At 47.5% G+C, this 18763-nt stretch overlaps 1 protein-coding gene across 1 annotated transcript in view; it reads right to left on the bottom strand.

The window, feature by feature from the left end:
- Positions 1-13412: 13412 nt before the first annotated feature.
- Positions 13413-18763, bottom strand: part of Clic6 (CLIC family member 6) — a 45651-nt gene continuing 40300 nt past the window's right edge. The window contains exon 6 of the mRNA XM_021185242.2: positions 13413-15192. Within this exon, the coding sequence (XP_021040901.1) occupies positions 15031-15192 (162 nt within the window). The 3' untranslated portion in view covers positions 13413-15030. The remainder of the gene's footprint in view (positions 15193-18763) is intronic.

Here is an 18763-nt window from a genome sequence, read left to right as displayed (position 1 = left end):
GACATCCTGAGGTCCAGGCTCTGAGGAACACTAACTCCTTAAGAAGGAACTGTGTCACCCTCCATACATCCCAGTATTAGATCCATCTCAATGCCACATGGTCCTTCCTGGCCTCCTGGATGCCTTCAGATACTTTCCCAGAAAGGAGTATCTACCATGCTCATTAGCATCACCAAGCAGGAGGTGTCCCTTCCTAAAAGGATCTCTACCTGTGACAAGCACATGAGGACACATCAGTTCCCAGACATCTTCAAGGGAGAAGATTTACTAAGCTAGTTCTCTTGTGTCAAAATAAAAAGCCAATAATGAAATGTCTACCTTCAGAGATGGTGATGGGAAACCATTTTCCGTGTGGTAATCTTTAGGGGGTGATGATACAAAAGCAAGCCTGCCTGGCAGGGGAGGACAACGACCCTGATGTCATGGACAAGACTAGAATTGTAGATAGCAGAGGCTGGGGGCACTGGAGAGAGAGGATGATAACCAGTCAGTTTTGCAAGTTAGAGCTGGGAAGGAAGAATACAAATACATCCTGGTCCTTTGATACACAGCAAGGAGATTGGAAACAGCACCACATCAGACACACCTCACACCTGGAAAAAATGGTTTGGATTATTCTCATCAAAAAGAAACAACAAGCGTCATGACAGAAGAGAAATACCCTAATTTGATTATTACTCAACATATAAACTGTATCAAGCCTTCATGCTGTGCCTATAAAGATAGGTACAATTATGTATTTATTAAAAATAAAATTCTTAGAAGGTAGAACTTCAACACTTTGGGACTGACATTCGATGTGTTTCATAGAGGACCCATTTGTCACTGTTGAGTCAGAATTGTCAGGTTCTAACCCCTCGGCTGCCTTCCAGCTCTGCCAGCCCCTGAGACCAAGCCTTGGGACCTCTGGGGACACTGACAACCAAGAACTGAAAACTCAGGTTCATAAGGAGCATCCCCAGGGGTGGAACACAGCACCTGACTGTGAGAGATCAGAGCTGTAAAGCACAGGCAGGGTAATTCAGTCTGCTGGGCACTTCTCTTCTCCTTTCTGGGTCTTGTAAAAGTTTCTCAGTTGAAGCTCTTCAGAAAATGAATGACTAAGGAGACAACCATCAACACACTAGACATTTCCTCTGCCCTTCCTCTTCTGAGTCTCCCAGAATTCTGGCTGCTTCGGGGAGCTGAGTTTCTCTTCAGGTCTGCGGTCACCTTTAATGGTGGCTCGCTATCTGGAAGATGAGAGAGAGAGAGAGAGCGGCTGAGGTTCAGACGGCAGACATACGGCTTGTGCCTTGCTCCGCTCGTCACGCGGATTATCTGCTGGAGGAAGTGACTCGGACTGGATGTGAGTGCCCTGTGCTTCGTTATGGCTTCTGAAGTGATCTGGACTCAGACAAGGCCCCTTCCCAGGCTCTTTTGACGGACTTCTTTTGGGAAGGGATGAGAGGCACCTGGGACGGTTACTGTTAAAATTGTTTGGGAGTTGTGTAGCCCTCCGCAATACTGCTCTGTTCAGAGTCAAAATGATTTCATTTCCATTTCTTCTCTCAAAGTCAAAATAACAGGTGAGGGACTTGGAGAGGAAAGGAAGCTAGTTCTACATCCAACCAGCACTGACCTAACTCCCAGCCTACCCGGCCCTGGTCAGCCTACTGTGGCCTATTTCCTTAACATCTCAACGGTTGCCTAAATTCTTAACACCACCACCATCATCCACCCCACAAATTTTGTGTTCACTGTGTCCGATGCAAAAGCTAAGCACAGTGTGTCGGGAGAAAGCCTGATAAGCGCTTTTGCCCGTTTTTCATGTTTTCCTGTATTTTCATGATCATCTTTATCAGAGTTCCAAAAGCTGAGATGGGGTGTTGGCGGGGGGGGGGGGACATTGGGGGGAGAATCTTTTACAGATGAGCAAACTGAGATTCAACAAAATTAAATAACTCGCCGGAGGCTACACGGCTCTTTCCCAGTCATCTTGAGTCACAATTAACTGTCTGGATCCCAGAAAGAAATTGCAGACCAACCACTCGACTACGGGAAATGAGCTGTCTAGAGGTGGCTGCCCTTAAAGGAATGTGGACGGCTGTCTGGGAGCTTCAGTACCCGTAGTGACCACACTTGGGTACCTCCAACCACTCACAGCTCTGGGAGTGTTTAAAAGGACCAAAGGCTTATCCCAAGTAAGCCTTTTATTATCTTAAAGTTCAGAGAGCTCGCTAAATACTGCTGGCCAACTGTTTATGAGCATGAACCATCCAAGTTAATCCAAAATGTTCTGCGTCTCTGCTTGGGTCAGTGCAAGACACTGCCAAAAGAGACTGGCATTGACCATTGAACCAGAGCCTGTCTCGAACAGAGTTTAAAACAGCCATTGTGCACACATGCCCCTTCGGGGCCCTATAGATTGCTCTGTTTACTAAATCCCCACTGGCTTCTGGTTTGTATTTTTCTTTTTTTGTGCTCAACAAAGGATATATTGTTCATTACTAAGATCCCTTGATTAAAAAATCCAAGTGTTGAGTAATCGCACTGTTCCTGGCTGTGCTAACCCCTCCCCCTGTTCCCTGATTCTCATCTACTTCAACTTCCTTCTCCATCCATCTCATGGGGAGTGGATCTGAACTCACATCTGTTTGATGTTACTGATACCGCCATACACACATGTGCCCGTAAAAAAAGAATCCCAGAAAGACTCGGGGAGGGATGGGGAGATGGGAAGAGAGGGCTGGGTTGCTGGGAACCGTCATTCTCCTGATCTTGTCTGCAATGCATGGTTCCACAAAAATTAGCTTCAGGCGTTAACTATTAATGCTGCCCTGGGTTTTAGGTAAGAATTAAATGGCCTAGTCGTTGTTAGTTTGGAAGACAGCCAAGACTGGCCAGCTGCCATCGAGCACCCTGGGAAGACAGTTTGCATCCCAGACAGTAAGGGCAACACTTGCTATAGTGGAGAGTCACTACTGTGACATGGAGCCCCATCAGGCAGAAAGCACAGAGGTGCCACAGCCAGCAACAGGGTGTTAGAGGTTTGGTGACGGCATCCTGGAGGTGGTCCTTGTACAGACACAGCTCAAATTTTACCCATGAGCATCCCTGTCACTCACACTAAGAAAACTGAAATGGATCTTCAGACATCTCTGAAGTGCCAGGAAGAATCTCTCAGAAAAGTGATCACTGCTACCAAGCCAACAGGTGATCTAATCAGCTCAACCAGACAGGGCAACCCCGAGATGTCTCTGAAAGATGAGACACTTTCTTTATCAAGATGTCCTGGGGGTAAATTTAACACCTCCCCCATCTCAGCCATTTCAGATCAAGTCACTATTGTTTTCTAGAAAGTTCTTAGGAAACCAAATTAACTCCTAAACACACAGGGAACATTTTCTTGGGTCTGGCTTTCAGGACAAGTTGGGAGTATGTGTCTCTATAGCAAACACAATAACAGGGTACCCCAGGGTCCCCAGAAAAGGTGCTTCCTGACAAAGGACATCATCGTGTCAGCTGTTAAGATGCTGGTTGAGACCATGCGTTCATTTCTCACCAAGGAGACTGCTGTGTTGCCCAACAGGACTGAAGGAAACCATGCCTGAAAACAAAACCAACTTGGCTGAGTTCTGTTACAAAACCAAAATTTAATTGTTCTCCCAGGACATAAAATCCCAAGAATCAGGAGAGTAGGCAATACTGCTTAAAATATTAGTTTTATTACACAAATGATGGTATCTTTCACTGGAATGTGATTCCTAGGGAAACCAAGCTAAGCAGGCTATAAGGTGGTCACCTTCCAGCCTTTCCCAGTGAGAAATGTTCATCATGTCCTTGGAAGGGGATTTTTTTTCCCCAAAAGTTGGGAAGCAGTGATGTAGCTCCTCAAGCTGCGTAGACAAGTGTGTGTCATACAGAACCAGACAGAGTGCTGTTCAAACAAATCTCAGAGATGACACACACTGAGTCTCCCTCTCTGCACCAAGAGCCTTGGGGCCTGAGGACCGGATTTCTGTTGGTGTTTGTATCTGCCTTTGTGACCTTCCATGGCACAAGCAGGCTTTGCTTGCCTCTTATCCACAGGAGCCTGGTCACTACCTTAGTGTTCTGATTTTTGACAGAGGTTTTCTTTCCCTTCGGTATAAGTGCTGAAGGCCTCCAACTTCCCATATTCAGGAACGCAACCCAGAGAAGCCAGTTTGTAGCCTTCACAGCTCTCACCACTGGAAAGACTGTGACTGGTTTGAAGGATAATCCAATAATTGAAACAACACATACTACAAAACTACCAAGTGTGCATGGGTAGCAGTTTTGCTTTTTTTCCTTTGCTATGACAAAACACCCTGGCAGAAGCAACTTTTAGAGAGAGAAGGTTTAATAAGCTCATAGCTCCAGTCCATTGTGTGGGGAAGTCAAGGACAGGGTTTGAAGCAATTAGTCACACAGCAAGGAGCAGACAGGGGGTGGATATGTGCACACCTGCTCCTCAGTTCACTTTCCTGCTCTTTGGTTATTCAGGACCCAAAGCCAAGGAAAGGCACTGCCCACGTTTAGGCTGGGTCTTGATACAATCTAGACAATGTCCTAAAGACACGTCTACAGGCCAGCCTGCCCTCACAACCTGTCTTAGTCAGGGTTTCCATTCCTGCACAAACATCATGACCAAGAAGCAAGATGGCGGTGGGGGGAAGGGTTTATTCAGCTTACACTTCCACACTGCTGTTCATCACCAAAGGAAGTCAGGACTGGAACTCAAGCAGGTCAGAAAGCAGGAGCTGATGCAGAGGCCATGGAGGGATGTTTTTTACTGGCTTGCTTCCCCTGGCTTGCTCAGCCTGCTCTCTTATAGAACCCAAGCCCAGGGATGGCACTACCCTCAAGGGGCCCTCCCAACTTGATCACTAATTGAGAAAATGCCCCACAGCTGGATCTCTTGGAGGCATTTCCCCAACCGAAGCTCCTTTCTCTGTGATAACTCTAGCCTGTGTCACGTTGACACCCCAAACCAGCCAGTACACAACCCCTCACTGAGACTCTCCTCCCAGGTGCTTCTAGACTGTGACAAGCTGACAAAGCCAACCATCTCGAGGATGAAACCTGAGAACAGGGAAGAATTTGGGCCTTAGAGTTGTGTGCAGCATCTTCCAGACTCTTTATTAAAATGATCTTTTCTACTAAAGGAGCAGCTTTGGCTTGGCTGTTATCCCTGGTGGTGGTGGTGTTATTGTTGTTCATTTATGTAACTGCCTTTGAGCTGAATTCAGGGAGGACTAGAGGAGAAACATGCCTACCTTGTACCGAGACACTTGGCCACCTGTTCAACATGGAGAGGAGTCGCGACAAAGCCCTTCATTGACCAACTGCAAGAAATCCTTCCTTCGGCTCCACCTTCTCTCCCCACCCTTTGGCAAAAACACTGGGTAAAGAGTGCACTTGGTGCCAAGACGTGGAGGTCAACAAACTCTTGCTTTGTCACAGGAACCTGGGAATCAGGTCAAGTGGACTTCAGGGAATGTCAGAGCTGCCCGCCCCAATGGAGTTTGAGCCTGAGGATTAACAGTAAGGGAGTCTGGAGGATGCACGCCAAGAAGATATGTGGCAGACACCCGATGCCACGACTCAGCTTGGCAACACCTAAGAGGCTTGGCAACACAACCTCTGTTGACCTCAACCAGGGGTTGTGTGTTGTTGGTGGAGTCTTCCTCTAGAGTGCTCATCACAGACTCTCTCGCTTGACTATGACAAGCCTAAGCTGGCTCCTGAGATCCCCAGGCCCTGGTGTACATACTCCTGCTGTTGAGGTTGGGTAGGACTTGTTGAATAAATACTGTAGGGAGAATATCGTATGTCTGTATGGGTGTGGCACCTGTCAATAATAAATCTGATGCCCTGTGCCCTCTCTGATTTCCTTGGGCAGGAGATAGAAGGTTAACATCCAGAAAGAGAATTCTGGGATAGAGTCGGGCCCAGGAGACACCCAGGAAGATGTGACAAGACATACTAACGGTGTCTGAGCACCAGTAACGAGCCACAGGGCAGAGTGGAGATTACAGTAAAGGGGTTATAATAAGTTATGATCTAGTCAAGGAAGAGCCTAGCTATATGGCCAAGGTACTCGTAGATATATTTTAAGTCTGAGTCTTAAAATTTATCTACAAATACCTTGGCCATATAGCTAAGTCAGCCAAGGAGCATGGGATTGGAGAAAGAACTGGGACAAAATATAGTATCCTTCTTGTGATTAGGTCACATGACAGAGCAAGGGAAATGACAGTCCCTAATTAGTTGACTTGAGTATAGGGACTCCAAGGGTTTGATTTGATCAGCTGATTATAAAGGAGAGTTCCTCGGATGAGCCTGGACTAGTCAAGTGAGTGCTTCAAAGGAAGACCACAAGTCAGAGATAAAGGAGATTGCAGAGAGGTAAGGCAGTCTTAAACACCAGGAGCCGACCTTAAAACCTGGTATGGGAATCCAGCTTTAGCCAGGACCTTCCTCTCAGCCTTTGTGACCCTGAACAAGATAAGCAGTTGTGGAACACACCGACTTCTAGTGGATTAGTCAGGTCTCTGTGGCTAGGAGCATGTGGGAAAGCAAAGCCACCCACCTCCTAGTGTTGAGAAAGCAGGATGGAGGAAGGACCCTCAAAGGACACATCCCAAGTTGCTCACTTCTCAGTCACTTAAGCCTATCTTGCTAAACGTCCTTGTACATTTCATCAGCACCAGAAGCTAGCAGCCAACACTCAGCACCACAAGGTCTTTGGAGGACATTTCAGAGCCAAACCAAAATACTCCCTGATGCCTGCAGCCTGTGGCTTATAAGTACAAGTCACGTATGCTAAGTTGATAACTTTGTGGCCTTTGTTGCATGGTGTAGAAAGCGATTACGTCATGACTAGGGAGATAAGAGCACTTGCTGTGCAGGCATCAGGACCTGGGTTTGAACCTCCAGCACCTGAAAAACCAGGCATGGCTATGTGTACTGTAAACTCAGTGACGTACAGGGGTGGCAGAGGGTAGAGACAGGCATCTCTTGGTAGTTCACAAAACAGCAAGCTTTCAGTTCAATGAGAGATTTCCTTAAATACATAACCTAGAGAGAAATAAGAGGGAAAGCCCTGATGCCCATCTCTGGCCTCAGTACACACCTGCCTGCCTACATACATGTAACACACACACACACATACACACACACCATTATCGTCACCATGATCATCATGGCCATAAAAACAACTCTAGAGGGAAAACATGCCCGCATTCCTCCACATCCATGTTCCTTGCACACACTTCCCAAAGCACGTGTATTAGTTACTCCTTTAGTGAAGCAAGCTGAGGTTAGATGGAAGGAAGTTGATGGGATGCCACAAAAGGCTCCCACAACCTTCACTCCTTACTGCTTGGATTATCAAAAGCTGAGGTGATGCCACGGGAGGTGTTCTGTGCAAAGGAATCCCATTGGACACACTGCGGGCGAGCACTGCTGATGCCCTAAGAAGCAGGCCAGTGAGTAGACACCCTTCCTGTAGTTACAGATGTCATACATGCCCTAAATGTGGAGAATGGCTCCTTCAGAAAGCAAAATGTCTACCAAAAATTCCTTAAGCAGGTGTCGAGCAATGTCCAAGCTAAGAACTAGCCCTGGTATAAGAGCCTCTGGGTGTGCCTGTGAGGACGTTTCCAGGAGATGTAACTGAGTTGGGAAGGCCCACTCTGAATGTGAGTGGCCCTGCCCGATGGGCTGGGATCCTGGGCTGAATAAAAGGCTGAATAAAAAGCATTAGTGATCATCTTGCTTTGCTACCTCACTGCAGATGCAATAGGACAGCTTCCCCCATCTGCCGCCATCACTTCCCTGTGCGCTCGGACCGTAAGCCAAAATAAACCCATGCCCCTAAGTCACTTTTGTCAAATATATTGTCACAGCAATGAGGCAGTGAGTAATAAAGATGGCATTCGTTTCTGTGCCCGGGGACTGTTCTCGACAATATTATCACTGGGCCTGAGCCCATCAGTCCGAGTCAGGGTTGCACACTGAATAGGTTGGAAAGGCACAGACTGCAATGCCCGTGCAACTCCTGCATTTGACAGTAGGAAAGTGGGGCTGTCGTTATGTCAGATGCAAAGTGTCCCCCACAGGCTCATGCAACCGTACTGCTGGTTCCCAACTGCTGGCACTGTTTCGGAATCTTCCATGCCTGGGGATTGAATGGCACTTGTAGGGTCCTCTGAGTATGAGCTGAGGTTAGATGCTGGCTCCACTTCCGATCTCAGCCGTTTCCTGATTGCCACAGCAACGGAACCAGTAACCTGCTGCCTAATGCGTACAATGTGGCTCCCAGCAGCCTTGATGGGCTACAGCATTGCCTAGAGCAGGGCCCTGAATGAGCCCTTCCTCCTCCCCTCGTCCCTCTCTGTCAGGGCCTCTGTCACAGCAATAAAAAGAGTAGCACAGGTTTCTCCCACAGCGGCACAAGCAGGACTCCTACCCCTCTCATTGAGTCTTAGTTTCCTGGGGATTCAGTAACAGAATACCATGGAGACAGTGGGCGGAGCTTACCTCATCAAAGTGCTATGTTCTCACTGGTCCAGAGACTGGAACTCTCAGTTGAGGTATCAGCAGAGTCTCTTCTAGCTTCAGGTGGTGACAGAGATGATGTAGAAGTGATGTAGTCTTGGCGTTCCCAGGCTTTCTGCTGCACCTCTCCTGCCTCCCATCCTGTCAGCACACGGTCCCTTCCTTTTGTGTGTCCGTGTATTGACTCTTCTTAGGACGACATCCATGACACCAGAATTAGGGACCAGCTTCATTCAACGGGAGCTCATTGGGATTTAACTAATTTCATCTACAAAGATCCTCTTTTGAAATAAGGTCATATGCTGCAGTTCCAAGCCACTATGAATCTTGAGAGAACATTTTACATTAGTGTGTGTGTGTGTGTATGCATATATAAATATATTCTAACATATATACACTTGTGTGTGTGTGTATATGTCTATGTTTGCACATGCAGATGGGTGAGTGTACACATGCTCGCATGCCCACATGCATGGAAGCATGCCTACGCATTCACTTAGGCGCATGCACCCATAATGAACCACAACCAACTTTCTCCTCTGTGCAGCCCCACCTCCACCCCCCAGAAATGTTCTTCATGACTACGCCATATGATGCTAGAACCCAGGATGCAGAAATCCAAGTTGAACTAGGCATAACGTTAGAGGGGGTCCAGCCAATGGTAGACGGTGATCCCAGTTCCCGGCTACATGAGATATTGAGGGGGGAGGGGGTCGAGTGCAAACACTCTTGGGCCATCCCTTGTACCATGAGAGACTGCACATGGTGGGGAGATGGTAGGAACAATGAAGTCTTATATTGGATGCCCAAGGGTCTGGAGCTGGACCTCTGAGTCCCTAAGATTGATTTAAATGTCCCTAAATCTGTCGACAAACAAGAACTCATCAATACATCTGATTTTATCCCGACTCCCTACTTATGTTGGTGTCAGGCATAATCGGGGGCTTCTTGTTCCTGGCACTTCCATGACAAGGCAAATAATTACGGGACTGAGCAGAATGCCGCTTCCCACGGTCATTTAGCACACCAGAAAGAAAAAAAAAAAAAACAAAACAGGGTTTGGGGTGGGTTTCCAGGAACCAACAGGGTGAATTCACACTTTGTTGTTTGGCTCTGACAGGCCACCTTTTGACGGGTTGGTCCCCCTAGGAAATACCTAGAGGCCTGGGCTGGGCTTTGATGAAAACTTTAATCTGTCTGCATCAGGCCAGAATGGTCAACCCAACTAGTACTTCTGGTCCAGTTCCATGGAAGGTGGAGGAGGCTCCAGGGGTGGGAGAAAGTGCCACCTAGTGGTGAAGAGAGACTGGCTTGCATGGGTCTAGGATTCTGGCTTTAGGGAGTCAAATCAAGTCTTATGTAAGTATCAGGCATTTGAAAATAGTGTGTCCAAGCCAAATAAGGGCTTCCCAATCAATCTGACAGTCTACTGTGGAGCCTCCCAGTTCAGTGTGTCTGACAAAGCCCCAGGCCAACTCTCCCCACCCAGTCAGCCCAGAGACCTATGGAAGGGACAACTGAGTCTCCAGTGACCACCATCCCGAGATCCCTGTGTTGTAGAGAACCAAGAATTCAGAGTATAACTACTTCCCACCTGTGTGACAGAGGATCCGATTCTGACAACTTCTGCTTTATGACAAAAGCCAATCAGAAGAGCAAATACCAAAATAATAACAATAATTTTAAAACAGCCAGCTATGTTGTAGATTATAGAGAATGTTTTCTTCTTTTTGAGTCTGAATCTGCAGCCCAGGGTAGCTTCAAGCTCAAGGGACTCATTCTGCCTCAGCCTCCCCTGTGCTGGGCTTTAAGGAGACTGTCACAATAATGTCATGTTATTATGTCTGCTAAGGATTTGGCTGCCGTTTATTATTTGTTTTCTCAGGTCTGCCTCAAAAAAAAAAAATCCTCTGGGGAAGAGGCGGAGAACACGCTCGGCTTCTTAGCGCTTAATCCTCAAATGAGAAAATCAAATAATGCAAGTGAAAACCATGACGTCGTTTGAAAACATTTCCTGTTCTCAAAGCAAGGAACATTCTCAGAAAGGACTAACCCACTGCTTCCGGGAATCAGGATTATCATAAGATCGTTCTGGAGTTTACGGGCGTCGGAAGTGTGGAGGAGCCTTGCAAGGCTCTGGTGGGTGTCAGTACACAGAGACTCAAAGCTTCAGAAAGACATCTAATTCAAATTCACAGACAGCAGCCTCTTGGAAGGACAGCCTTCCAGGGTGACAGAGCTGGCTGATCTGATGGACTCTGGGCCATCCTGGGCAAGACCACGGGGACATTCTTCTTGTCCTGTCACCGAGGGCATTATGGGAAGAGGTGAGAAGAGGCAGCAGTCTCAGTGGGGAGAATGGCGCCTCTCAAAGAGTGTCGTTAAATCCACTGAAGAGCTGGGAGCCCTGGAGGCACCCAGAGTGAGCTGGGACAGGGGCTGGGTGGCTATGAACGAAATAGTGTGTAAGATAAGACCCTGTTGGTAGTCTTACCTGGGCCTTATTCTCGGGACAGATAGCTCCTGCGCCATCCGGATGTGTGCTGCTCCACACTTCTGAACATAATTTCCCTTGGATCACAACCTGAACAAGTACCTGTACTAGTTAGTTTAAGCCAAATAATAAGGGTTGGGCTCTCCCCGACTACACAGCCTCATTCAAAGCAAGAGCTGTCCAAAACTCAGGATGATCCTTCAGCGGTGACACCACTTATTTTGTCCAAGCCAGGCTATGGCCGCAGGCGCTCCCTGTTGGCCTCCTAAGCACACAGAGGATAGGAGAGCAGGCTAGACTTACTAGTGCCAGGTGAGCCTGTCCCTGTTGCCAGGGATCTCCATCCAGCCTTTTAAAATGACCACGCCCACAAGCATGGTAACAGATTAAGCAAAAATTTAAATTTTGAAAGGTAAATGACTTAAGAGGAAAAGCTAAGCCACTGTCATTTTTGTACCGTTTATCACTTATTCGTCCATGTTACCGGATTGGGGATTTCACATTCTTAGAATAAAACATGTTTTTGTTCTCTTAACTGTAAAAGACAAAGAAAGGTTGGGGGGGGGTATTCTAGCTTTTTAAAGCAATTATTCCAAGAATAACTTTGAACCACTGATAATTGGGGCCTAAAGGGTGGCGGGACTCCACTGGGAGTGAGTCACCAGGCATTGGTGCAGGATGTGCAAGGGGAGCCCTGAGCTCTGCTCGCTCTGGGAGTTGGGCGAAGCCGTGCACGTGTATGTGCATATACATGCAAACACGCGTGGGAATAAGTGTATGTGCGGGGTTGTTAAGGGTAATGCGGGTGTATGTATATGTATTTGTGACAGTATGGTGAGCATGTATAAGATGCATGTGCTGGTGAGTGCGCATGTGCAGGTGAGTGCGCATGTGCAGGTGAGTGCGCATGTGCAGGTGAGTGCCCATGTGCTGGTGAGTGCGCATGTGCAGGTGAGTGCCCATGTGCTGGTGAGTGCGCATGTGCAGGTGAGTGCGCATGTGCAGGTGAGTGCGCATGTGCTGGTGAGTGCCCATGTGCAGGTGAGTGCGCATGTGCTGGTGAGTGCCCATGTGCTGGTGAGTGCGCATGTGCAGGTGAGTGCCCATGTGCTGGTGAGTGCGCATGTGCAGGTGAGTGCGCATGTGCAGGTGAGTGCGCATGTGCAGGTGAGTGCCCATGGGCTGGTGAGTGCGCATGTGCAGGTGAGTGCGCATGTGCTGGTGAGCGCATGTGTGCCATGGGTCGGCACGTGGCTAGCAAAGGCCTTTCATTTCTGGATCTGCTAAGATTTTTCTCAGACTGACTGCTACAGGATAACTATGCAGTCAGTGCTCTCTGTAGTCAAAGGAGAGTTGGCTTTCTAGTAAAAATGATGCGGTTATTTTCTAATTCTTCTCAACAACTGTAAGTGAGGATGGAATTAGATCGTCCCAGATGTTACACACACTCAGCATCTGTGGGGGGATTTCCCAGGGAGGGTGGAGCTGGGGGCGTGGCCAAGCAGGGTGGACATAAGGCTGGGCACAGGGGCCAGGACTGAGGATGACTGCCCCCAGGAGCCACTTTCCTAGAGCTACCAGTCATCATGAAAAGGCCCACACAGCATCTATTTCAGCCACCTGGACAAAGAGGCCACACATGTCTGTTCAGACCGCTTTGAGGTGCCATTAAAACGTCTGTGGTTTACAACACACATGGATTATCTCACGCGAACATAAGCAACCTCTGGTTCAGATTTGCACTCTTCGGTTTTTATTTCTTCAAATCCAAATGGAAAAGGCAAAGTGGGAGAGAGGAAGCTGGGGCAGGGGAGGCTGGTTTCACTTAATTTCTACTGTGGCTGGGAAATGGTTCAGCAGTGAAGTGCTTGCTGCACCGGGGTTCAGTTCCCTAGAACACAGGTAAATGTCAGGTGGGTGTGGTAGCACCAGCCTCAGAGGTGGAGACAGGATCCCTGGAGCAAGCTTAATAGTGCGACTAGCCATACGCTTTGGGCTTGAAAAACTCTGCCTTTAAAGAGTAAGGTAGCTGGACAGTGGTGGCACATGCCTTTAATCCCAGCACTTGGGAGGCAGAGGCAGGCAGACTTCTGAGTTCGAGGCCAGCCTGGTCTACAGAGTGAGTTCCAGGACAGCCAGGGCTACACAGAGAAACCCTGTCTCAGAAAAACAAAGACAAAAACAAAAACAAAAACAAAAAAGAGTAAGGTAGCAGAGCAGTCAAGATTCTCAACCTCTGTCATCCCAAGCCTTCACCGCATGTGCATGCACACCCACACATCCCAAACACAAACACACATGCAGGCGTGTTAAACACACATACACAAACTAAAGAAAAACAATGGAGTTGATTGAGAATGTTTAATTTGTAAGGCACATCGCTTGTGATCATTTTAATATCTAAAAGAACAAAATTAACATAACTAACTCCCAACCATCAACTCATTTACCAAGTTTGAATGTCACAAGAGCTTAACAAGGTGACTCCTACAGAGGTGCTGGACCAGGATGGGACAGGCTAGACAGAACCCTGAAAACCTTCTTTGGGTGACAAAGAAACAGACGATTGGACTGAAGCCACAGCTTCCAAGAAACAAGAAAATGTAGTGGCCACCATATTGGACTTCGTTTCCTTTCGAGATATTTCTTCACCTAATCTCGGGATCTTACTGGCACCCTCACCCAAGTGCCTATGAAGCATGAGGTTCCAGAGCCCAGCGCTGTAGCCAAGTGTACAAGAGATGTTTCCTGTAGGGTGTATGGTGGTGAAGGGACAAGCCTTGCAGAGCTTGCAAGCTCACATTTCCTCATTCATGGTTAGGCTGGAACAGGCCTCACTATGACCAAGGGTGGCCCCAAGGATGATGGAGGGAATGCCACAAGCACACCAGAAACTCCTCAACTTCTCAGGAAAGGACCATTTTTCCAGAACAGCTTAAGAGTGGGACTTTCCGGATTTTCATCTGGAATTCAGTTTTCCTGCTTCGCCTCAGGTTGACATAGAAAGAACAGCAATGAGATAGAAAGAAGACGTGAATGAGCTAGCCTCGGGTACACCATCTTCACCGAAGCACTGACATGAGCAGGACTTGTAGGCTTACACTGTGATGTAAGGCAGGGAGAGTCTCCAAGCCAGAGCTGACAGGAAGAGTCCCCATGAAAGCACAGTCCCTCTGGGGGAGTGAGAAGAGTGGGTTCCAAAGGCACGGGGAACCCTCTCCTCCACACCTGGGTTCAGAGCAACAACATCCTTAAAGCAGAAGCAAGATACCCTGGTCTCATTACCCTAGGTCCCGCTGTCCCATGGTTCTGCAAGAGGCTCTACAACCCCTGTGTGGCTCAGCAGGGCTAAATCCTTTGTTTTAAGTCTTCTGTGATAACCTTTAAGGAACCAGAAGATACCTTCATTGCCTTCTTACACAAATGCCATTCCACGGATGAATGAAATTATATGTGATGTATGTGCACTCACGAGTATGTATGAGCACAGGCATACATGAAAGATTGGCCGGTTCTGGAAATATTCATCAAATTGTCATCAGAAAATATATAGAATTTTATGTGATTTTAAAAACTTTCTTCTTCATACCCTCTAATACTGTTCTAAAGCATTCTATAAGTATAAAACAGCATCTCCATTTTAAACTGATACTTGAGAAGAGAAAAACAAGCCATGTGATTATGAAAACTATCAAAGAAAGACTAACCTCTTTAAAATGCCAAGAACTTAAGTCAAAGCCTGTTTGCCGTGAAACAAGCTACAAAACACTATCGCCCTAAACATGGATTACAGGAGAACTGAATCCCAAAGATATAAATTAGCGTAGGAGGAATGAGTAGACAAATCGCCAAGGCCCTGCATCCTATGGTGGCATTTAGAGAGTCAGCGCTATTTTGCAAAAGAGCTGTTTCAGGGAAGAAACAGAGGGCTCTCCTGGAAGGTCCGCCCACTCATCTGCCGCAAGCCAGCCTCACTTCATCCTTTTCGCTGCATCGGAATACGCGTGTTCAATCTCCCGGTCGGCTGGACACGTGTTAGTGAATTCATCCCGGGCGTAAGCATTATTCAAGTACCTCCAAATGCCAGTCATTTCAGAAGGAAACTCAAAATCTCTGTATTTCTTGGCCACAATCTGCAAATCAAGGGGAGATGGTGAAAGGTGACAGGCCACTCACGTGGGTGATCAGGTCAGGCAACCCTTCCTTGGGAGGCTCACAGCCTTGCTTCTGATGTCATCCTATGGTTATGTGGGCCACCCATAGTGGCACTTTAACTCTTCTAGGGCACCTTGGGAGAAGGGCGGGGGTCTGGGGGGTGGGGAGGGGGAGTTGGCAACAGAAGTACAGGACCCAAATGAAGTGCCCTGTGATGAGATCTAGGATCACTTGGGAGACCACCCTGTGGGCACCACAGTGAGGGAGCCTCTAGGGTGTGTTCATTGAGACTGAAAGACCTACCCTAAATGTAGAAGACACGACTCCATGGGCTGGGATCCTGGACTGAACAGAAAGGGCTTAAGGAGCTGGACACCAGCGCCCATAGTGCTCTGTGTCCTCACTGCTGATGCCTTGGGACCAAGTGCCTCACATTCCAGCCCCCATTGCCCTCCCTGCCACCATGGGCTTTATCCCATCAAACTGTAAGCCAAAGTCAACCTTCCTCTTGTAATGTGCCCATCAAGTTTCCCAGAGGTGGTCCTTGGGTTCCAGCCATGCGTGTGCACAGCATGCCAGTGGCTTTCTCCTTGTGTCTGTGGCAATGCCTTGGCAGGTGTCAGCTACTGCGTTACGTGGTACATGAAGACACACATACAGGAGGTCTTCATTTTAGATTTCATCAGGATCTTTTAATCAGTTCTCTCTTCTAGTTGTTCAACCCCATCTCCAGCGATCCCTAACGTCTGGTATTCAGAAGTCCACTACTCTCTTCTAAGCAGATTGCTCAACCATGAGCTTACTGTGTGCAAAAGGAGGTGCATAAACAAAACAGCTTGTTCCTCATCGTCATGGAGACAGTAGGAGCAAGAAAAGGACAAGTGGGTGGGTTTACTAAGGGACTCAGCCCTGTGAGATGGCTTCTTTGGTCCTGAAAGGGCTAGGTGGGAAATCAGTCACTAAGGACAGTGTCCAGTGACAGGGATGTGTGTCTCTGTTAGTGCTGCACACTTGAACAACTGAAAACAAAAAGGTTTTCTATCATAGTCCCAGAAGTCAAGATGTCAGTGGGGCCCTGCTCCCACTAAAGTTTCTAGGTTAGAATCTATCTCTGGCCTTCCTCCTGGCTTCTTAAACTCTTGACTACGGAAGTACAGCTGAGTCTGTGCATGTCTTCTTGCTGTGTTTGGGTGTCCCTGTCTTAAATCCTCTTTTAGCAGCAAGCCATATTGGAGGAGGGTCCAACCTTCTCTTCTGCACCTTTAACTTAGCTAATTGTGTCTTTGAAGACCCACATGCCAAATACATGCCATTCTGGGGTAATAGTGATTAGGACCGAGATATGAAAGCTTGGGGAAGCACGATTCCATCTGCTGCAGGGATCCAGGGCTACAAAGGTCATGTCTGCTGTGTCCCCACTCTTCCCACTGATCCTGGGATGTTGGAATGAATGCAACATGAGACTCAGCACAAATCAGATCTCAGTACTCAATTGTCAGACTATAACAGAGACCACCATTCATGCAGTGTGGCAGCCAATTAGGACCAAGGAACATCTAGAGAGCCTGTGACAGGGTCTGGCGTTCTTTGTCTGAATGCAGGTTTAGGGAATGCTCGAATCAAGAATTCTTATTTCTTTGGTGGATGCTTCCCTGATTCACTTGTGATCTTTTTGAAAAATATTAACCTGGAGTTTCATGCACACTAAGCAACTGCTCCCCTGTGGAGCCCCTCCCCCAGCTGAGCCCAGCTCTCTCTACTTTTTATTTAGGCATGGGGGTCTTATTATCTTGCCTAGGTGGGCCTTGAACTCGCTCTGTAACCCACGCAGGGTTGAGCTTGCAGTCCACCTCCATCAGCCTCGTGGGTGGCAGGTATTACAAGCCAGTGCCATCAGCCCTGGATATTTTAATATTAATGAGGAAACTTGGTAAATATCTTCCGATCATACATGGACACTTGCTTTTATAATTTCTCTCTGTTTGTATATATCTCTTTGTGCATGTGTGCAAGTGTGTGGATACTGTGTGGGAGTCAGATCAACACTGGGTGACTTTCTGGATGGCTAACTACATTTTGAATTCTATTCTAGATTTACTTTCTAAGTTATGATGTATGGAAGTGAGGGGGTTGGGGGAGGTGGTCTGTGCATGTGAGTCTTGGTTGGTTCCCATGAACCTAGAGTTACAGCTATAAGCTGCCTGACATGAGTGCTAAATGCAGGTCCTCTGGAACAGCAGCCAATGTTCTTAACCACTGGCCTAACGTATTGTTTTAAAGAAGTATTTCTTATGGGTGTGTACACGTGTGTGCAGAGGTCCCTAGAGGCCAGAGGAGGCATTCTAGTCCCTGCTGCTGGACTTGCAGGTGGCGACTCTCAAGGCCTGGTCTCTGCCAAACACAAGTCTCAACTGTTGAGCCATCACCCCAATCCCTTTTTCTCTACCTCATTTTTGAGACAAGACCTCCTGTTGAGCCTGTAACTTGAAATGCCAGCAACTCGGTGATTCTCCTGCCCGTGCCTTCCGGAGATGGGATGCCTCTCATCTGCCACGTTTTGCAAGCATTCTGGGGAATCAAACTCAGGTCCTCTTGCTTATGTGACAAGTTCTTTAGCCGCTGATCCCCACTCCCATCATGATTTCTGAGTTTCCTGAGTGTATGTGCGCACGCACACGCACACACACACACACACACACGCACACACACACACACACGCACACACACGCACACACACACACACGCGCGCACACACACACACGCACACACCCACACACACACGCACACACGCACACACACACACGCACACACACGCACACACACACACACACGCACACACACTCCGCTTCAGTAGCCCAGAGGCTGTAGTTTGGTTCTTTCTGAGAGCTCCCTAATATTTTCTATCAAGTTGATTCCTGTTGATGACAAAGGAGGGAACGTGCTAGGTCTCCTTGTCTTTCTGGCTCTTTTCCTTTACCATATGCTGACTTTACTCTGTCCCAGGAGCTGCTGCTTGGTCTCTACTGGTGTCAGCATTGGTTCCTCACAGGAAGGGCTGCAGCTCCAAGCTAAGAAGCTCATGGAAAGGATTTGTCCCTCTAATTGAATTTTCAACTGCAATCTATTTTTATACATTTATTTCACTTTTGATTAAAATGTAATTATATCATTCCCTCTCTCTAAACCCTTGATACGTGTGTTCACCAAACACATGAGAACAGAGAAACCAAACAGGTAGATGACAGAGATGTGTGTGTTGGGACTGTATAGTTAGGTTTCTCGTTCTTCTGGCACACTATGAGCAAGCCGGTGTCCTTTGAGTAAATTTGTGCTCTAAATTAGAGCAAGACAGGCTCCCTGTTTCTTAACAGACTTTTCTAAAGCACATCTTATCTGTGTCTGTCTTCTATTTTCATGATCATTTGAGTATTTCAACATATAGTAATTTTACTACTCGGGAGTGCTTATTTTACTGAGGCTGGGTGTCTGGGGAGATAATAACTGGGGATATAAAACTCTTTCATAATACACCAGACAGCCTTCCGTTTC

This window comes from Mus caroli, unplaced genomic scaffold, assembly GCF_978045245.1.
Source record: "Mus caroli unplaced genomic scaffold, Mus_caroli_1 scaffold_17, whole genome shotgun sequence".
NCBI lineage: Eukaryota > Metazoa > Chordata > Mammalia > Rodentia > Muridae > Mus > Mus caroli.
This window is presented reverse-complemented; position numbering and strand designations above follow the sequence as displayed.